The sequence below is a fragment of the Mytilus edulis genome, chromosome 2 (assembly GCF_963676685.1).
Source record: "Mytilus edulis chromosome 2, xbMytEdul2.2, whole genome shotgun sequence".
Lineage (NCBI taxonomy): Eukaryota > Metazoa > Mollusca > Bivalvia > Mytilida > Mytilidae > Mytilus > Mytilus edulis.
Window position 1 is genome coordinate 8,527,842 of NC_092345.1, and position 23,353 is coordinate 8,551,194.

Below are 23,353 nucleotides of genomic sequence, written 5' to 3' on the forward strand. Positions count from 1 at the left end.
ATGTTGTTACTCCATACAATAGCTTTCTTTGATAAACAATGGACTATATCGGATAAAGACAGAATTACTTAATCTTGATTGTTCAAGTCTATGAATTTTAAAAGTATATACAATTATCTTTATGCCTTCGAAGCTGACACATTTATCAATTAGTTGGGGGACATTTTTGAGACAACGTTATCAAAATGCTTAAAAGATTAAACACTTACTCTTATATTTTTAGGAAATTGTTCTATAAACAAGTTAAACTTTCTTTAATTTGCTTTATTTACGTATATTTTTCTGTCATTTAATTATACAATGAAATGAAAGAAAAATATACAATTAAGAAAAATATACAGAAAAATTTACAATTAAATGATAAATATTCTTTTGAACTTGTGTGCATTTTTCCATTACCCAACAAAACTTTATTTGTTATTTATTAATAAATATTATCTTTAAATATCACGCATTTTTGCATCATTTTGTTACCCTTTTGTTTCAAAATTTTTGTCCCTAAAATTTAGTTATGTTAGTAGAACCATATGTTGTTTAATATGAAATAACACATAATATAATAATAGTTCAAAGTTTCTTGGTTATTCTGTCATCTTGATGTGCTGCTCTTCGGCTAGATGTGTTTCACTGCTTTTAACAAAAATTGTTCTATATACATTATTTTACACAGTTTTTCTTTTTCTGTCAATTTTCACAAAGTATTCTAAAATTTAGTACTGCATTACTATCACGTTGTATCTATATTTCTCTTTAATGACTTAGCATAAAATGGCCCCCTTGTTTAGCGTAATTTTCAAATTCGGATTTATTGACCAATATCACAATAAATAATAGCTAATACAGTGATTAGATAGGAAATACGCCATTTTGTTGCAAATTTTACGTTTTTGCGTTTCATTATGTTGTCACAAGTTGTACTCATATTGATTTTTCACAAAAAAACTTAATGAAAATGGGTAAATTTCCATAGATAATTGGACATTACGTTTCTGGTATTGAGTAACAAAATATTACGTGTCAAATTAAGTCCAGTTCTGCTATATGAAGTCGTGCAAAACTATTTGGTTCATTAGACTGTGAACCAGAATAAAATGTAGTTAGCAGACTGGATTGTCTTTCAAGGTTGGTAAACATGTCGGTGTAGTTTAATAGTTGTTGTATAAGTTTTAAAGAAACCAATTTAAAGATTTCAAAGATGTTTACCAAAGTAAATTTTATTCATATTCACACGTAAAATTGTGGTACAGTTTAAATAGATTATAGGCAAAGTTTAAAATAGTATTAAGGTAAATGATTTAAATAAAATGTTCTTAACCTATAAAATAGGTATTTAACTTTCAGTATTGATAACTTTTGAAAAAACAATTCTTATCTTGATATTTGATTTAATATTAAAAGTAAACAAATTAAGGGGAGATAACAGATGACACGACTGTTCATTTATGGCGCGTATACTATTGTCGGGTTTAGTATTATTGTTCGATTTATTTGTATTGCGAATTATTTGATGTATAACTATGATAGAAAAGTAATGTAATCTGTATTATAACTGTTGTAAATGTTATGATTAGACTGTGAACCAGATTAAAATGTAGTTAGCAGACTGGATTGTTTTTTAAGGTCCCGTTGTCATGCCGAGCCCAAGCTAGTTCCCAAATAATGCAAAATCAATGTGAGCAGTTCCCCGCACAAAGAATTGATAAAACCATGAAAGAAAGACCACAACACGAATTTCAAAGTCGGGACCAAGTTCCCACATAATATATACACACTCAGTGCATTCTGATGTAAACTGTTGTTACTGATTTATATTTATGTTTGTTTGTTTGTCTCTGCAGTTGCCAGTACATTTCCTTGATAAGATTTCTACATAGAAGGTCAGATACAAAGACTATCAATTTGTATTGTTACATAAAACAGAGAATATGTAAGTAAAGGACGGAAATATTGCATATCAATAGGTACATACATATACCTCGTAAAGGTTTATCGAGGGCACTTATAGTTTGGCAATTTCCTTCCAAATTCCGTCGAATTTATTCGACGTGACTTTGTAATCAGTAAAACGAGAGCCCAACTGGACTACGCTTGTCTTATTGACAAAGGGGAGAAGTCTTGATTATATACTAGTTATTAATTTGAATTCCTAAGTTACCCTGTGGGGGTCAAGATAATATAAGTCACGTTTACATAAGAAATATTTCTATTTCTTATCTTAACATGACCTTAATGTATAATATAAATATAGAATGGCCAACCTTATAAGTTTTTATTTTACTCTTCTAATTTTTGGTAAGTTTTTAAAATTGTTATTTTAGTTATCCTTTTCAAGAAACTTTTTTCGTCAGAAAAGTTGTAAAACCTTGAAGCAATAGAATAAACGAACAACTTTAGTATAAATTTAGCCAAATATTAACTTAATATATATCGTTTCCTTATCAATAGATATAGTTCGTTATGTTTGTGTACCTTTGTAATTATGATAGGTTAGAAAAAATAATTAATGCGATACTATAGGATTGTCATTCACGTAACTATGTTTTAGTCGTACGAAAACTTGACAATATTGCGTTTGGTGCATTTTTATATTGATTTATTGTTAACATGTAAGTTTTGTTATTCTTTACTGGCACTAACGAAATTACGTAATGTATGTATAGTAAACAAAACAAGTTTTAAACTTGCAAAAAGAAAATTTGCATATCTTCGGGGGGATGTTGTCTTTCACAATATGTACTTACTTTATTCGCATCAAGAATCAGTATTTTATTTTGATACAGTTGGTAAAGTTTTGATTATGTAATCGCTGTGTTGCTCTGTTGTAACTCTTTCATACAAACAATGCCGTATTTGGCAAAACCTTTTCAACTTTTGATCTTCAGTGCTGTACAACTTTGTACTTTTTTCACTTTCGATCTTTTATATCTGGGCGTCACTATTGAGTCTTGTGTGGACTAGACGCGTTTTTGGCGTATTGAATTTTAAACCTGATGCTTTTTGTTATCTATTAATCATGCTTTTCTTTGTCTAATATGGTCTCCTTTTTATTTGTATTGTAGTCCTGTAATATTATGTTGTCATTTCAATGTTATATTTAACTTTGCCATTAAAGTGCGAGGTTTGGCATGCCATAAAACCAGGTTCAACCCACCACTTTTATTCCCCTTTAAAAGTGTCCTGTACCAAGTCAGGAAGATGGCCATTGTTATAATATTGTTCGTTTCTGTGTGTGTGTGTTGCATTTTAACGTTGAGTCGTTTGTGTTTTCTCTTATTTTTTAGATAAGACGTGGCACGGTACTTGTCTATCCCAAATTCATGTATTTGGTTTTGATGTTATATTTGTTATTCTCGTGGTGTTTTGTCTATTGCTTGGTCCGTTTCTGTGTGTGTTGCGTTTCGGTGTTGTGTCGTTGTTCTCCTCTTATATTTAATGCGTTTCCCTCGGTTTTAGTTTGTTACCCCGATTTTGTTTTTTGTCCATGGATTTATGAGTTTTGAACAGCGGTATACTACTGTTGCCTTTATTTACAACAACCATCATCAAGATGTGTATCAACCCAAATGTTCAAGACCTATGAAGGATATTAATGTTAAAACCTTGGGTGTAAAATACTATTTATCAAATTATTGCGTAGGTTGAAGTACTCTACAACAATATTTAAAAAAAAATGCTTGATACTTGTATTTCAGTGCCAACGGTCCTATCCTTCAATTGTTTTAAAGAACTATGTCGTGGGGCAGAGGTAAATTAACTTTTTCATATATGTATTGATACAATAATTACAATATACATGCATAGAATTTGGTGTAGTTTCCACTGTATTCGTGATCAATTAGGATTAAATGATATTGAGGTTACAAATTTTTAAATGTTAATTTTAGTAAATGCTTTAGTTTAATTTCATGGTTTCCTATTTGTCCCTTTTACTCAGATTTGTTATATTAATTAAAAAAAAAAGAAATAATGGTTTTAATCGAATTTGCCAGAATTCACACAGAGAGTTAAGGTTTTGTAGGAGTATTTTCTACAGGATAATTGACCATGGTTCCTGCTGTTCAAAAATATCATAGGTTCAATAAAATTGACAATGGAAATGTGGAATATGTAAAAGAGACAACAACCCGACCATAGAGCAGATAAGGCCACCAAAACCATTAAGTTATATAACAATCGAAAAATAACTTCATATTTTGATGTTGTATATTTATGCAGTTTTCAAACATTGGTAATTTTGAAGAATTTGATACTTTTTCTGTTTTCAATTTCAATATAAACTTGGATCAACACGTACCCGGAGTTAACAATGGTGTGTGCGTGAGTATAGGTTTTTTCCAGTAGTCTTTTATAAAATAATTTGTAGCACATGTTGAAATGTTTTAGGTTTGCAAACTTGAGTTTAGAGGTTCCTATATAGCAAACAGTAGTTGTGAGGAACCTCATCGTGTAAGTACTATATATAAAGCAAAATTGAACTGTTTATTTCCCTGCAATATTGTAAATCCTTGGTTCCATTCGTTTGACGCGGATTGTAAAAAAATAATGGCTAATAAGACTTATTGCAGTTACTTGTCTCTGTCGTTAGTGTTCTTTGCAACAACTGGGTTAACAGAATTATTGCTATGATAATGTGTTTTAAAAAGGAATGACTAACCAAGTTATGGCAAAATATCATCTATCATTACTATCCCTAGAAATATGTACATTGTATAACTGTTTATATGGGTTATCTGGTCATTCCAAAGTTTAGACAGTTTTTAACAAAGAAGATGTGGTATGATTTTCCATTGAAACAACTTTCCCCAACTGACCAAATAGAAAGGATGTATATTACTGGCCACAATTTCGAATGCAATTTGTGGAAACTGAAGTGAAATGGTCTTTTTCTTGATAGTTTCTAGCATTTCATAATCCTTTCCATTTATCATTTAGATACAACGTTCTTAACCTTGAACTGCTAATATTGTTATAATATGGACTTATTATTTTTCAATGTATGTACAAATAAACATTACCCTGACTTACCGACAAGACAAAATTTTGGTAAGGAGTCGAAGGTCTAATGAAAGTATTTGTCACGTGACAGGCGATACATTAAATGAATTGGTTTACAACCGTTGATGGACAAACTTAACCTGAAGGTTTAACAAGTGATCAAGCGAAACTGAGTTGTATTTCAAAAACTTTAATTTGAAACGTTAATGTTGTTTTAACGAATATAAAAAAATAAACCAGATAAAACGTTATCATCATGTTTCCTTATCATTTCAGCAAGGACATTCGGTTGATTCTAAATGTGGATTTTATTTCCCTACTAGTGGTAAATGTTTCTGTGAAGATCCAGCCTGTATGCAAAGGCTATGTAAGTGTTTATGGACATACTCAGACTGATGTTTATGTTAAGAATTTTCTTTTAAATCAATAAATGCGAATATGAAGATATGATTGACTTGATTTTACTCATATTCAGAAAGCACCAAATGTCATTCTCTTTAGTATTTACGTTTTGCATAATCTCAATTTTAATTTGTGTTTTGAATTTTTAGATTCCTTGACCACCACTCTTCGGACGAGCACTCCAACCACTGAATTAACAACAACTTTTTCAGGTAATATGAAAGAAGCTAAATAATTTCACAGGTGTCTTTTACTCAAACTCTTTAATAGATAAACCATTTTTCCTAGTGTTTTTACAAAATTTATTGAGTGAAAAACTCTAACATACTTTCAAAATGTTTTCTACCTCAATATTTTTATACCCTTTGCATTGGTATATTCAGATTTTAATGCACCGTAATAACTTATTATCATTCGAGCCTAATTATATCCAATTCCATATGCGAGCAAAAAATAAGGGAATGGTATGTTCTTTTTCTCGCCGACTTGTTCATTTATTCGTAGTATGCAGATTTTATGCTCGAGCACAAGGGGAAGAATGAAAAATAAGGATACAATAGTTCTTTAGTTTTATAAATATGTCTTCTCACTGAACAAATACAAATTTTATGACTATATTAATTGCATCTATCAAAAACTTGAAATATTGGATTGCACACATACAATTTTACATGAAGATTCGCATTCGTGGAAATCAAGACGGTTTCGCGCTAAACTACATAACGATTGAAGTTATTTTTTTTTCATTGGAAATTTTCTGTTTTTATCAAGCAGCATATGTCTATAAAGTGTCCTTACATACTTCATTGCTTGCAGGATAAGACAAGGCAGGATACTTTTCCATTTTTAAATCTGTTGAATTTACAATCCCATTTACTTCTTTGTACGTTTTGAAAGCAACACAATATACTAGAAAATACATTTCTTGAAATTTTAATCCTTAAATTCAGCTGTCTTGGACTTTCTCATTTGCCATAAAAACTAATCTGAACACATTACACAGTACCTTGACTTCGTATATTGATTTTCAGTATTGTGGGTTTTGTTTTGTATTTTAAGAAAAGCCTACACAGCCAGTATGTGTTGACATTGATGTAAGATGTAACAGCAGTATTTACCAACAAATATTATGTGCTTCAAAGGATCCTTCAAGTATATCACTAGCCATTTCTAAATGTCCAAAAACCTGTAACCGTTGTGATGAATATTTTGGTAGGTAAATAACAAAACTAATTGAGAATTGGATGGTTTATTTTGTATGGTATGTTTTGGTTCTTTTTTAATTTTTTAATGTGTTTGTTTGATTATTGTTTTGTTATTGTTTCTAGGTGGGAAACTTGTAGACCAAAGCCCATTTAGTATATTAGCAGTTCCTTCGAAGAATGTGCTCGGGATAAAACAATAAAAGAATGTATCAATGTGGTGGGATTTCAAAGTAAAACAGGTGGAAGAGTGCGAAATACTTCAAGCTTCTTTGTGTTTTCTTCCATCAAATATACTCCTCCCATTTTCGTATCGTTGTTACTGTCATGCTTTCAATGATACATTTTGGTTGTAAACTTATAGTTTATCAATCAGGCAACTGTATAGAAACTATGGATGCAGCTTCCTTAGAATTGTTAGCTTTAACCGGTTTGGCATGACTTTGTGGGTTATTTTGGTTTTGCTGCTCATCAGCGTAATACTATTTTTGACTTCTCAATGGTTTGATCTACAGTGTACTTGATGAAGGTTGGTGTAGAAAACACTAATGCCAAACGTTTATATGACAAATCGAAGAATTTGCTTTTATTTTGTTTTAAACTTTGTGCAAAAAATTAATATGTCATGTGGAGTATTAACATTTCCTAAATGAAATAGAGAATGGAAATGGGGAATATGTCAAAGAGACAACCCGACCAAAGAGTGGATAAAAGCCGATTATGCTTATTTATCAAAGAAGATTCAGCATGTTTTTCTAAATACCCATTTGAATATGAAACAGTTCAAAAATAATTCAATGTTTTCCTTACTTTTTTTCGGCACAGCTAACTTTAGCTCCACAAACTGTCGTTGTTTTTACAACAAAAGGTAAAAATAAACTTAGTTCGTGTATTATTTTGTGTCATCGATCATGGATAACACATATCCTTTATTTTTCTAATTTAATTTGGTATTCAGTGAAGATATTTGCCACTTTTCTTCATCAGATTTAGACCGGTATATTCATGCAACAACCATTGCTGATTGAAATAAAGCGTAAAAATAATATATTAAATTTTATGTCAACAACAAAAAAAATATTAAAACACAGAGAAAATATATGTGCCTGTATGACAGTTGTTTTTTTCGCAGCAGTAAGGGCTTTTGAGGTTTTACGATTCCATTATATTTATGGGACGAAAGATACCAGAGCGACAGTCAAACTCATAAATTGAAAATAAACTGACAACGCCATGGCTAAAAATGAAAAGGACGAACAGACAAACAAAAGTACACATGACACAACATATAAACCTAAGGAATAAACAACACGAACCCCACCAAAAACTAGGGGTGATCTTATGTGCTCCGGATGGGTAAGCAGATCCTGATCCACATGTGGCATCCGTCGTGTTGCTTATGAGATAACAAATCCGGTAAATAGTCTAATTCAATAGGACACATTTATGAAAGGGAAGGGGGTTGTAGTTACGACGTAAGGAACATATCCGATACCATTGGTGAAACGGTTATTCCATAACGGTCAACCATGTCGTGATGGCGTCCGTAAAATTTACGAAGAGATGATTTCAACTTCACTATTTGAAACTCTTGATTTAATAGCTTCCTTGTGAGTAACAACCCTCTATCAAGAAAATCATGATAGGAAATGCAAGCACGGGAATATCGTATCAATTGGGAGATATATGTGTTACAGGGAATTTGTAAAATCACTGGATTAATCAGTGATTGTGTAAAATCACGAACAGTTTCAGTGATTTTGTAAAATCCCTAAAATTGTTAGGGATTTTACAAAACCACTGAAAATAGAGCTAGGAATTTTGAAAATTCCTGATTACAATAAAGTATAACATGCTATTAGAAATGTGTTTTTCTTAATATAAAAATAGACCAGATGAATGATCACTAATGATTTGGAAATATATTTGTTTAATAAACACTGTCAGCTAGAACTAGTGTATACTGATAATGACTAAAAGGCATATAAACGGATATTTAAACCTCTCTGAATTTGCTTATTTTTGCATGACAAGTTTGGGTGACATCACTACCACTATAAGCTAATGATAGGTGAATTTTCTTAACTATGCTGTACATGTCTTCAAGACATACATTATATGTTTAAAACAACTTCATCTGATGAATACCGTTTTTAACAATTTTTTGAAATCTCCACATTGAAGAACTTCATACCTTCATTTATCAACAAAATATTTACTTTATTTGGATTAAAAGAGTTGAGAAAGTTTAGAAACTTATTCAAAGTTATACCACTTTGTGATAGTATACATGTGTCTGATATATGACCAAAGTAGGTAAAACTTTGTTTATTTTTGCTTGGTTAGAACCTATTCATAATCATGCAAGTACAAAACAAAGTATTATTACCAATATTTTCTGTTGTCTTTTTTAATTATTTTTTGTGAATATAAATGTTATTTTGAAGGCAGCAAATTAATAATACAACACTAATTTGCTTTTTATACATCTATTTTCATGCAACAATAAGATGATCTTGCTGTGATATGCATGTAATATTTGCCACTGCATCACATACCCTATCCCACTCAATTTCTTATACCTTACATATGTTGTTTTCTTCTCTAATGACAGCAATCAATCTAATGTTCCGTTTTTACATTTGATTTTAAAAATTTGATATAATTGGTTTTATTTTCTACAGTAATCATACAGAAAAACTATAATAAATAGTAACTTTCTTTCAAACAAGGTAGTGATAAGAGCTTGTTTTGTCTTCTTTCTGTGGCTCATTGACAAAATATTCCAAAATGTTTATCATATTTTCCCTGGTTTCATATGTTGCATTTGAATTTTACCTCAATTATTTGAAGTAACTTTTGTGTGTATGTTTGCTCTTGATTTCAAGACATTTGTGCCTTAGCCATTGTTCTACAGTATGTCCGTTGTTTTGTGCATGAAAATCGTTCACTTAATATTAAAATATATTTAATAATCTAGATTAACCTTAAACTTATTGAGTGTTACTGTTGTAGTCTTTTTTCAATTTTTTTTAATAAAAATGTATGAATGTATTTTACAAATTCCCTGAATTTAATCAGTGAATCTGTAAAAAAGATCTTAATTATTTTAGGGATTTTGTAAAATCACTAGTCAAAATCTGGGATTTTATAAAATCACTAATCAGTTCAGTGATTTTACAAATTCCCTGAAATTTCAGGGATTTTACAAATTCCCTGTAGCATATACACCGTATGCAGGTGCTGCTGGAATGTTGCTACTTAAAAATGGAAAGTTCACAATTTGTCGTAAAGTTTTGTTTTCAATCGACCCTCATTGTCAATTTCTGAATGAAAGCCAAGATATGAGGCCAACTTAACTGTATCTGTTGTATCCTTAATCTCTAGTTCAATAGGATAGATGCGTTCGACATAGTCATCAAATTTTGAATTATTTAGTGAAAGAACATCATCCATATAGCGGAAAGTAAAGTTAAAGGATATTACTAACTTCTTATCTTTCTTCCTTAGAAGTTCCTGTATGAGGTTTGCTCGATTGCGACTGAATTTATGGTACTTGACCATACATCTGTATACTTTTTCATAGTATATATCAACATAATGTTTAAAATCAGAAATGTGAACGATAAAAATAAAAACAATAGATACCTGCGATGGATGTTTAAAATGAATTTGATTTTTTTAGAAATGCTTACTACGCCGGCTAAAACAGCTACAACTACTGCGACAACAACAAATTCACCAACCATCACAATGCCAACCACAGCAACTACAGCAACCAAAACGAGTTCACCGACGACAACAAATTTACCTCCGATTACAACTACTCCGACAACGACAACTACACCGACAACAACAACTACTCCTACGACAACTACTACTCCAACGCCGACGACAACAACTCCAACCACTACAACATCACCAACTTCAACTACTTCACCTACCACAACAACTTCCCCGACTACAACAACTACAATGACTAAAACAACTTTACCAACCCCTGCTTCAACAAAATTGTCAAATACTCAAGGTATTTATATATTAGAAAATTCAATGAACGAATCGTAAAATACGCAATGACAAAATAAAAAGGTATGACAATTGAATTTAGTTAAACGTTTAATAGAAAATGTGCACATCATTAATAAGCGTCATCATGTAACTGGAAAATTATTGTCCAAAACCTAATTTAAATAATAAATATTGAGTTCAAATGATGTTTGATGAACAGAAAATAAAGAATTCATAAAAAAAAAATGGTTATTTATTATAACGTAGTTGACGTGTCTTCATTTCACCAAAGAAAGAATCAAAGAGATAATGCTTAACATCCTTGTAATTTGGTCTTTGTTCTTTTTGGCAACTATTTTCCATCTATCTTATTTTATATAGATATAGGACATTAACATTTTTTTTAATTTTCTTTCATACTTCAGTAACAACAGCACAGCTTACATGTTCTGACCAGAGCGCCAAATGCATAGATCAGCTCTACACAAGTTTTCTTTGTGCAAACTCAGACCCTAAATCTTTAGAATATGCCATTGCTACATGTCCGAAGTCCTGTAATCGGTGTGCTGAATATTATGGTAAGTACTAAGGAATGCAATTATTGATACCATTAACAAGCTTGTGGAACACTTGATCTTGGATTTTACTAAAATGTCTTTTTAAAGACTTTCAGGTGCCACACTCAAACATTCTTAAATTGACTTTTTTGTAGGTCCATATAGTTATATATAAAGTCTCTAGATAGATATATATATAGATAGATATAATGATTTTAGCCCTATCTTATTAAAATGTGTAATCCGATGTAGAATGTCTAAACGTATATAAGAAAATGAATATTTGATGTGGTGGTATGATAAGTAACATTAATCCCCAAGCATAGCTGATGGAGGATAGAGGACACCAGTAGTAGGGGAAGTGGGGGTTCTGGCGACCTTTTGCTAATTTAAAACCTATGGGAGAGGATCCCTATGAGGATATTCAGTGAGGATACCCTCTGATGTAATCATTAATGTATTACGACACTTATTAATTAATTTCTTTAGATAAGGTCATTATAAAGTGTTACTTATTACGTTTTGTTTTTATTATGGATAAGTGAATATTCATTTTTTTCTCTAAATTTAATTGATGAAAATTCCCAATCTCTTAACTTCCATGCCGCATTAAGAAATTTACACAACTGTTTAGTTAGACTCTTTGAGCTAGCCTGTAAAAGATTTACAAGCTTTCTATTAGTTGGCCATGAACAATAAAATTATATATTAGAGTATTATATATCTAAATATTTATGGGATGAAATGTTTTAAAGTATTTTATCTTGAATTTATAATATAATTGCTAAATCACCGAAAGCGTGCGTTAACTTGTCATTTTGGTAGATATTGTTTAATAGAAAAGTTTCCTCAGCTAGTTTTGAAAATTCTAGATTGTTTAAAATAGAATAAAGTTTCTTTTTCCGGGGGTTCTTTTTTTTCAGCTACCAGAAAAACGTTGGACACAAGTGTGTTTGCAGACTTTAAAATATGATAAAAAAAACTTATTACAAGAAAATGATATTTTTTATCACAACGGTTGCCTGCATGGTCATCCCCCCATGTTCTTAATCCAACCAGGTTATTGAGGTCAACAGAAAGTGTTGAAATGTCTTGTTTATCAGTTTGGTATTTTATAGTTTTAAATTGAATATGATCGATGAAATAATAAAATAAGTTTTCAATTTATACTATATATTATATGATTAACGGAGGGATGATAGTTGGATATTAAACAAAATACAATTGTATTATAACAGTATGTATCATCGATCACATTAACATTAAGAACTTGATAAATCTCATATTTATTTATATGTTATACTATTAAATTCAACTAATATTATGATTTTCTTCTTTTAAAAGACTGCATAACGCGACAATGTTTATGATATTTTCAACATGGCGACGACTAATTTAAATCCGATTTTGACAAGTCTAAACAAGATATTATATAGGACGACAAAGACAAGTTAACGCACGCTTTCGGTGATTTAGCAATTATATTATAAATTCACGATAAAATACTTTAAAACATTTCATCCCATAAATATTAAGATATATAATACTCTAATATATAATATTATTGTTCATGGCCAACTAATAGAAAGCTAGTATTTCTTTCACAGGCTAGCTCAAAGAGTCTAACTAAACAGTTGTGTAAATTTCTTAATACGGCATGAAAGTTAAGATCACAAATAATCATTGCATAGCAGTTGTAATTATGTGCTTATTATGACCATATGGTGTTGTTCTCTGTTTGTTTACTGTCATTATTGTAATTGTATATTATGGTATTTTGCTATAGCATTTTGTTTGCCTCTGCAATAAAATATATTCATTCAATACTAATTAGTGCCAATAATATAACGATTTAATTATTTCAAAAGACCGACGCGATTTTTCAATATGGCGGATTTATTGACCCTTATCAACATGTTAAAGATCATTACGTACAATAATGGAAAAGTTTAAACACCCTTTTAATATTGATTTAATAATCACAGCTTGATCGCATTAGGTGAATAAATATTTTGTAATACCAGAGATATATTCTGTTAATTCACACTTAGATGGGGGTTACCTGTATATCTGTTAATAGATTGGGAATTTTCATCAATTAAATTTAGAGAAAAAAATGTATATCCACTTATCCATAATAAAAACAAAACGTAATTAGTAACACTTTATAATGACCTTATCTAAAGAAATTAATTAATAAGTGTCGTAATTCTTAATGATTACATCAGAGGGTATTTTCACTGGGTATCCTCATGGGTATCCTCTCCAATAGGTTTAACATTAGCAAAAGGTCGCCAGAACCCCCACTTCCCCTACTACTGACACCATAAACTTGCAACTATACATCATGTAATGTGTTACAACCTACGATTAATCAGACATAGAAAGAAAGAACTCGACTAAAAAAACTGTATCTGTAAAAAAAAACCTTGTTAGTCGAATGGTCTAGTGCGCCGGATAAAGTGCATGCGCTGTTCCCATGGTGTCGCAGAATCATGGGTTCGAATCCCACTAAAGAAAGAACAAGAATGTGCAGATCTATCATTGTTGAACTAAATTTTATAAAAATAGGATATAAATTGTTTGATTAGTCAGTTTAAATTATATATCAACACATGAAATAAAATGGACACTTTAAATTTAAATACAATTTTTTTTCAGCTTTTTTACAAGCTAAAAGTAAGTATTGCAATACCTTTTTTTATAATTATATGCATATTGTTTTTGTAACTGCTTTAAGCGTAAAATAGAGTAATAATGGGATCTTTCACCCTAAAATTCGATTCTTTATTTTACATTGATAAATAACGAAGAAGATAACAACATGTACAAAAAAGAAGATGTGGTATGATTGCCAATGAGACAACTATCCACAAAAGACCAAAATGACACAGACATTAACAACTATAGGTCACCGTACGGCCTTCAAAAATGAGCAAAGCCCATACCGCATAGTCAGCTATAATAGGCCCCGATAAGACAATGTAAAACAATTCAAACGAGAAAATTAACGGCCTTATTTATGTAAGAAAATGAACGAAAAACAAATATTTAACACATAAACAAACGACAACCACTGAATTACAGGCTCATGACTTGGGACAGGCACATACATAAATAATGTGGCGGGGTTAAACATGTTAGCGGGATCCCAACCCTCTCCCTAACCTGGGACAGTGGTATAACAGTAAAACATAAGAACGAACTATAAAAATCAGTTGAAAAAGGCTTAACTCATCAGATGGACAAAAATACAAGTGGACTTGGCCGGGTACTTATACAACCCGACACAAAAAAACACAATGAACAGATCTGAGAGTACTCGCAGTTATCCGTTATCTGACAGCTAGTTCAAAGCCACTAACAACTAATAAAAAAATCATGCATCTAAGACTAAACTATCAATCCGTACACATCCAACATCCAATGGATTTAGTGTAAAGACGTCATAAACAGAGAAAAACATGACCTTGTGCAATGCCAAGTTACAGGTATCCACAGATTGCAGATCCATGAATATGTATATGTATATAACATACTAGTAATATTTAGTTAGCTTTTAATTTACTGATAACAAAATCAATATTTATACCAATAAAAACAATATTCAATGTTCTTATTACAGTGTGGAATAGGTAACCTTTTAGAATATCTGTATATCTGTTTTATCTTCCAAAGGATATATGAACGGCGCTTTTCATATTATTTTTATTTCTATAAGATATATTTTATTCATGGATTCAGGTCCTCCTAGTCTCATTATATAAATACTGTAGTACATAGGAAAATTGGATAGGACATGCACAGTCCAGTGGTGAAGGAAAAAGAGCGCAAAAATCACGAAATTAAAATTTAAACCAAAGGTTAAAATCATGATTGACGACACGAACTACAATTGAATATGAATACTCGGCACAGTTAATGGCCATCGTTAAAGTTGATTTTTTTATGACCCCGCAACGAAGTTGTTGGTGCCATATAGTTTTACCCTTGTCCGTCATTCCGCCATTCCGTCATTCCGCAACAAACCATTATACGGAGTTTTATTCTAAACTCCTTCAGATATTGGGCTGTTTTTTTTGTATGTAAGTTAACCATGATGAGTTACAGATCAAGTTTAAGTTTCGTTCCGTTCCGCTAATTTTTGCCGAAATTACGGGCTATGGACTTTGATAAATTGTTGAAAATCACAGTTATACAGACTTTTTTTTCTAAACACCTTTATATATTGGGCTGATGTTTGATATATGAGTTAACCACGATGAGGTACAGGTCAAGTTTAAGTTAAGTTCCGCTCCGCTGATTTTTGCCAAAATTAAGAGTTTACGACTTTGAAAATTGTTAAAAATCACAGTTATAAAGACTTTTTTCTATACGCCTTCAGATTTTGAGCTGATTTTTGAAATGTGAGACTACCATCATGTTTGTGTCCACATGTGTTATTTAAATTGCAGATTTTTCTACTTTTTGAGACGGGGTCATTCGTGTCGTTTTGACACAGCTAGTTTCAAAATGAAATAATTACGTGTTTAATGTAAAATGGTCGAGCGAATACATTTTTGTTTTATCTTAACTCTTGAACTTTTACAGCTCTTTGTAAGAACCAGGCAGATTGCGATACATGATGGTTTCAGATTTTATCTATAATTGGCCTAGTAGAAGCATTTAATGAATACTGCTAAAAAAATAATTTTAAGTGGGAAAATATGAGTGGTTGCCATGGTAACGGACACTCTATTTTTTGGTTGTTAAGCGTGGTAAAATCTTTCAAAATTCAGCTAAATCACCACAATTCAGAGCCTAATTATGAATAGAATCATGCATTTTTCATTAATGTTCATATGAAACATTGATACAACTTGGTTTAAGCTTCATTTTAGTGAAGATGGCATGTCAACCAAATTTGTAAATTCTTTGAAAAATTTTGCGAAAAAATGCATATTTTCAACTTTTCTGAAATTGGGATTTTTGCGAAATTATCAAATTTTCTCTGGTGTTTTTTCAGAAAAGTGCAAATGTGTACAGAATAGTTAGCACTGAAGTTATGAAGTTTGGATGCTATTTTACCAAATTAAATTGAAAAATGCGTTGGATGTTTTTTAGTTTTATCACCATAGCAACCGATTTTTTCCTTTGAAACGGAGTTTTTATTTGCAGAATATTGCAGTTAAAGAGCTTAAATGCTAACTATTCTGTACACATTTGCACTTTTCTGGAAAAACACCAGAGAAAATTTGATAATTTCGCAAAAATCCCAATTTCAGAAAAGTTGAAAATATGCATTTTTTCGCAAACTTTTTCAAAAAATATACAAATTTGGTTGACATGCCATCTTCACTAATAATGAAGCGTAAACCAAATTGTATCAATGTTACATATATACATTAATGAAAAATGCATGATTCTATTCATAAGCAGGCTCTGAATTGTGGTGATTTAGCTGATTTTTAAAAGATTTTACCACGCTTAACAACCAAATAATAGTGTGTCCGTTACCATGACAACCACTCATATTTTCCCACTCAAAGTGTTTTTAGCAGTATTCATTTATTGCTTCTATTATGCCAATTATAGATAAAAGAAAAAACCTTTTCCTTATCACGTCCATAGGAATGATCATTGTTTTAACAATTTTCAAACATTTTTTTAAAAGTTTTCTGAACTCTTATTATTTTATTTCAGCAACAACACCAGTACCTCTAACAACGACAACAGGTAATTATACAATTATTCAAAAAATTAATTGCGTTGCAAATATTACCACAATCCTATTCAATTAATAATTTGGTCACAGGAAAAAAACCACACCTGACACCTCTGACCATTTTTGTTAATGGAAGCCAACAGGGGATGAATTGTATGCTAGATCTGAAAGTTAGAAATTATGATCAGTTTGTTTTTCATTAATGAAAACTACAGTTTAAACAGATCAAGTTGATGTTGTGACACGTTCTTTTATATCAACAAGAGAATAAAATCCAATATTTTTGTTCTGCTAGTGCTAAACCACTTAATGCATTGCCAAGAAGAAAAATCAGGAGATTGACAAAGCTTTTTAAAAATTTCCAAAAAAAAAAAAGAAAAAAAACATCTTTACAAAATAATTGTGTTTCTTTCAAGTACAGATGTACTAAATTGTCTATTCTTCTTACTAGCACATTTGGTACAATTAAAAACCTGATAATAAATTGTTCAAATAAGGCCTTCGAAAATAGTGGAATAAATTACTTTTGGAGTGTCAAGAACTCGTTGGAAGTACTTGATAAATTGCATGCTTATATTGGTCATTTTGAATCTGTTCAAAGTTTTGATTTTTCTACCCTGTATACCACATTGCCTCACATTTTCATTAAGAAAAAATTCACACACCTAATTAAATGGGCATTCAAAAAATCAGAATGTGAATATATATGTTCAAACTCTTTTAGGTCATTTTTTAGTAGCAATAACAAAAAAAACTATGTTAATTGGACATGCTTTGATACTATATATGCCCTTGAATTTTTACTAGATAACATTTTTGTTCGCTTTGGGGATTCCGTATATCGTCAGATTATCGGAATTCCAATGGGGACTAACTGTGCACCACTTATTGCGGACCTGTTTTTGTATTGTTATGAGTTACAATTTATGACAAAAATAAGCAAAGACCCATCGAAACAACATCTGATAAACAAATTTAATAATACTTTTATATATATATTTGGATGATATTTTGGCTCTCAATAATGACGACTTCAGTATGTATATTAATGAAATTTATCCTGTTGAACTTACTTTAAATAAAGCTAATACTAACAATGACCACTGCCCTTTTCTCGATCTTGATATCTATATCACTAATGGAAAGCTGAATACTAAAATTTATGATAAAAGGGATGATTTTTCATTTCCTATCGTTAATTATCCGTTTTTAGATGGTGACGTTCCCTTGTCACCATCTTACGGTGTTTATATATCTCAACTTGTACGATTCGCTCGTGTATGTAATAATGTTTTAGATTTTAACGAGAGAAATTTATGTATTACTGAAAAATTATTACACCAGGGTTTTCGATATCACAAACTAGTCAAAACATTTACTAAATTTTATCATTGGTATAAAGACATCATTCGTAAATATAGCTCAACATGCAGACTTCTAATACGTTCAGGTATTTCACATCCAATTTTTTATGGAAATATACTTTATAAAGCACAAAGGTGTCAGTATTCACCTCAGAAACTTACAAAACCTTTAAATAGACTTATTAAGAAGGGATATAATTACGATACTGTTGTCAAGTCATTAAAGATTGCATATTTTGGCGTTAATATTGAGTCACTGATAAGGTCTTTGCATCGGAACTAAACACATTTATTCTAAACACAGTTGTTGGCATGACACGGGTTATGTTCTTCTCATATATGTTATGATGGTATGATACTAAACCCCTAACGGGAAGGATTGTGTCTGATGTTCATATGATGAAATCATAATCTTTCAGTCAGTTTAATTGAAGTCTGGAGCTGGCATGTCAGTTAACTGCTAGTAGTCTGTTGTTATTTATGTATTATTGTCATTTTCTTTATTTTCTTTGGTTACATCTTATGACATCAGACTCGGACTTCTATTGAACTGAATTTTAATGTGCGTATTGCTATGCGTTTACTTTTCTACATTGGTTAGAGGTATAGGGGGAGGGTTGAGATCTCACAAACATGTTTAACCCCGCCGCATTTTTGCGCCTGTCCCAAGTCAGGAGCCTCTGGCCTTTGTTAATCTTGTATTATTTTAATTTTAGTTTCTTGTGTACAATTTGGAAATTAGTATGGCGTTCATTATCACTGGACTAGTATATATTTGTTTAGGGGCCAGCTGAGGGACGCCTCCAGGTGCGGGAATTTCTCGCTACATTGAAGACCTGTTGGTGACCCTCTGCTGTTGTTTTTTATTTGGTCGGGTTGTTGTCTCTTTGACACATTCCCCATTTCCATTCTCAATTTTATTGGTTGAGTGATATATATTGTTTGTCGTTTTGTGTATAATACTTGTTGAATTAATGTACCTTTTGTAATACAGTTGCCGGTACAACAACACAACTACAGTGCATAGATCGTGAACCGAAGTGCAGTGATACATTTTATCAGTCGATCCTTTGTAAAGCGACAGACAAGGTTCAAAAAGAGTATGCCTTGCAGACATGTCCTAAGGCTTGTAACTTATGCGATGAGCTACTAGGTACGTTTTATATCAAAAGTTATTCAATTGACAAATGCATAATTTTATCTAATGGCCTGTATTTTAGTGATTGTCTGTTGTTATTGTCTGTCATATTTGTTTAATTGGCTATCGTTATCACAAAAAAAGCTCTGTCCTGTACCAAGTCCGAAATATGACAGTCGTTATCAAATAGTCCGTTCTTATGAATGTTGACGCTTGTTTTTGTTGCTAGTCTGTGTTGCTGTCGTTTTCCTTTTACAGTTGATATGTTTCCCTCGGTTTTAGTTTGTAACCCGTATACTACTGATGCCTTTTTTGGGGTTTTTACTTTTATATTGTTTAACATTTGTTTATGTCGAGCGTATTCTATCTTGACATACGGTATGGATTCAAATCATTGCTGAAGGCCGTGCGATAACCTATAGTTGCTTACTTGTACGTAACATGTACTCTTGTAGATAGATATCTAATTGGCAATATTATTAAATTTTCTTATTCCTTTAAAGCAGAACATATAAGAAAACAATAAGATATTGAGATATGACGATATTACAACGATACATTTTTGAAAATTAACCAAACGTGATTTCGGAAAAATATTTCAAAAAAGTCAAAAGATATATTGGTAGTTTTCTAAAAAAAATCAAACTCGCAGTTTTCAACAAAGTTAAGAATTCATTAAATAACGTATAATTATTTACCAGAAACTTTATCTTTTGCAGGATCAATAGGTCCAGCTTTTGGGTAAGTGTATGTCTGATTGTATAAATTATTCGGATTAAGTTATAGATAATGCATATTTTAAGGATTTTCTTGTCGTAGAACACACCGAGGGGTGTCGGGATTGATCAAATGAAATACCGACCGTAGGGAGGTCTTTCTTTGAGCAATCCTGACACCCCGAGGTGTGTTCTACGACAAGAAAAACCTTAAAATATGCATTATCTGACTTATATACCGTCAAAAAAATATTATTTTTTATAAAGATTTGCAAAATTTACTATCCTATTTTACCGACAACACTAAAGTGGGATATTCCTTTCTAATGCGTTCATGTTTTAATACGCCCTACGGCTCATTTAGAATGTGAAATAAAACTCACTAATGAATCTAGATATAAACCTTTTAAAAAATATTATCCATACACAATAAAAATATTACTTTAACTGCATGAAGTAAGAAACAAATGTATTGTTACCATCCGATAACAGTGTATGACAAATACAAGACACATAGTAAGTAATTTATTGTACCACTTAGTTTATGGAAAAGGGGGAGGAGTATGTTTTTTTTCCTATTTGTAATGTCATTTCTATCGCGGAAAAGTGGTTATTTTTTTAACAATTCTAATTGAATCGAAAGAAAAATTCAGAAAGATTGTCTTTTGAAAAGCAATACATTTTATTAACAGATAATCAGGATATAATTATATACCCTCCGCACCCGACCCTTTTCTGAGTTACGTTAATGTTATTCAATAGAATATAAGATTATCTTATTAGTTGATCATTTGATAGAGTAAAAGGTATACATAAATTTAAAAAAATTAAGAACTGACACGAAGACGAATATAAATACATGTAGGTCACAGTATAATTTCCTATTCAGCGTTTATCGTCCTGAACATACATGAAATATTTTCCACTGGACGTTAAGCAAGCAACCAAAAATCAATCAACCTATTCAGTGTGACTCAATAAGATTTTCAAAATCTAACACATGAATATGTTAAATTTGGCTTTTTATTTATGAAAGTCTATATTAAAATTCATCTCATATATATGATAATGTTTCTTTATTGTAGCGATAAATTAACAAAACTTCACGTTATTTGTTTCTTAAATTAAAATGCGGGCAATGAAGGTTTCTTAAGGAATAACATTACTGTAGTTGATGAGTTGCCACCGTCAAATCAAAATTGACTGTGGCAACTCTTCAACTACAGTACTGTTATTCCGATTCTAATGCATTTCCAAAAGAACTAATACGATAAAACTTGAAAAAATGTCTAAATTTGACAAATAAAAAAAAATCCGCGAAACTTCATGAATGATTTTAGCGCAAAGACGTCATTGGTAAACGTGACGTCATACAAATATAAACTTACAAACTGGAGGTTATTACGTTACTTGTACGCTTCAAATTCGGATAAAATAACTTTAAAACGGCGAATTCGAGGTAGGTGTTGTTTTATTTTGGATGATACAGTAGTAATCGAACATTTGTTGATTCAATCATTTCAAAATGGTTGTCCCTCCTTAGTTACGCCTGGTCAACTGTGGATTTGACGGCAACTTTTAGCCAATGAAAAAAATTGTTACATACAAATTGCATTAGAATTTTACATCTATCATCGATTGAACTATATAAAATAAATTTCCAAATCGGCAACAAAAAACTATCAGACGAATAAAATTTTGAAGTAAATTATAGATTGCATTTTTATCAAGGAAAATAATGACCTCACACAGGTCATTATTTTATGCCTTTGAGCATATTTCATTGAAACATGGTATCGTCGTGGTTGATTCTGAAAAAGAATGACCTGTGGTTCTGAAAGAAAATAACTCCATATAGGTATATAATAAGGAATATAAGAAACTATAACAAAAATTAACTACTTCTGTAACAACGTTATAATAGATTAACTTTTATTATGAAAACATAAAAAAATAAATACTGACTTATGACAAATTTACAATCTTTAAAAAGAAAAGACCGTACAGAATCGTGAATAATATTTATGGTTAGATATTAATGAGTTTCCTGATAAATTATTTGTAACAATTCTAGACTGAAAAATACAGTTTTAAGATACATTTATCTTTTCTGTTACTGGATTAGAATAACAGTGTTTTAACCTGTTTTCAACTGTGGTCGAAACAATCCACTAAAAAATATGAGATCAAAAGAGAATGTAACTTCGGGTTGAAAAAGATTTATATTATACAAATATTTTATTTTAAAAAAAATATGATAATCAGTTTTCAGTACAACTTATGGAATAAAGGCAAGAGTAGTATACCGCTGTTCAATTTAATACTTACTGAATGGAAACTAATGAAACATAAGACATTTGTAAATGAATATCCGATCTGTTAGTACCATTTCTAAAAACCAGCAAAACAAATACTCGTATAAAACCTACAACATAAAACAGATTTTGCTGAAATTAAATTTTCAACTTTTAGAAATAAATTTTAACCTACTACTTTCATGTGTTTCAAACATTTTCACTTTTTAGCTTTTGATAAAATTCGATTACGACAAATATTATGGTCATAAAAATATTGCTTACTGCCAAGAGTTTCAGTAAATATTATATCTCGTATTATCTCGTCCAACATTTTAAAAAACTTTGTCTTATTTTAAAATTGATAACCCATTGCTTACTCTACACGTCTATGTATGTGCATAGCAATCGTTTTGTTATTACTTAAATTTATGCATATAGCGATATCAAAAATGATTTTAAAAAAACGTTTATGGATCGTGGGGAATGAAAATTAACATAATAATGTTTTGCCACGAAAGAAAATAATTTCTTACTATTTTTCTTCTTTTCAGGCGTTAATCTAAACAGGAGTGGTGCTTGTATGTTCGTGTTCGTTGTCTGAATAAATGGTGTTGTGTCAGTTAAATGTGCATATTTTATTAGTTATAAAAGACCAAACACTTCAAAAGTCCAAGAGTCTGAACAACCTATTTTTCTCTGAACTTGTGTTAATTTTTTACTTCACTTCTCTTTTTGTCTGATTTTGTTGAAAAAACCTTTGCAAAACTTCAACAATAAATACTTGATTTTATTCAACATATGTCTTGTCAGAATTCGTATTGTCATGAAACTTTCTAGACAATCTGAAAAATGGTTTAACTAGTCTAGACCAACTCTATAATCTTAAGTTTTTCTTGATAAGTGGGTTAGCGATAAAGGGCCCCAACATTACGAGTGTAAAACCATTCAAACAGGAAAATCAACGGAC

General features: G+C 30.9%; 1 protein-coding gene across 3 annotated transcripts; it reads left to right on the forward strand.

Moving 5' to 3' along the window:
* Positions 1–1,404: 1,404 nt before the first annotated feature.
* LOC139511376 (hepatitis A virus cellular receptor 1-like) lies at positions 1,405–23,015 on the forward strand. 3 transcript variants are annotated; one of them, XM_071298044.1, is made up of 13 exons: positions 1,405–1,961; positions 3,693–3,745; positions 4,384–4,446; positions 5,272–5,362; positions 5,547–5,609; positions 6,457–6,609; positions 10,285–10,629; positions 11,036–11,188; positions 13,829–13,846; positions 16,850–16,882; positions 19,230–19,388; positions 20,093–20,114; positions 22,938–23,015. In XM_071298044.1, the coding sequence occupies exons 4-13, from the start codon at positions 5,350–5,352 to the stop codon at positions 22,942–22,944; spliced, it is 966 nt and encodes a 321-aa protein (XP_071154145.1). In that variant the 5' UTR covers positions 1,405–1,961; positions 3,693–3,745; positions 4,384–4,446; positions 5,272–5,349; the 3' UTR covers positions 22,945–23,015. The 3 variants fall into 3 exon arrangements, with proteins under 3 accessions (XP_071154145.1, XP_071154143.1, XP_071154142.1); XM_071298042.1 differs by having other exon boundaries at positions 1,405–1,927; XM_071298041.1 differs by lacking the exon at positions 1,405–1,961 and adding an exon at positions 2,211–2,292.
* The last annotated feature ends 338 nt before the right edge of the window (positions 23,016–23,353 follow it).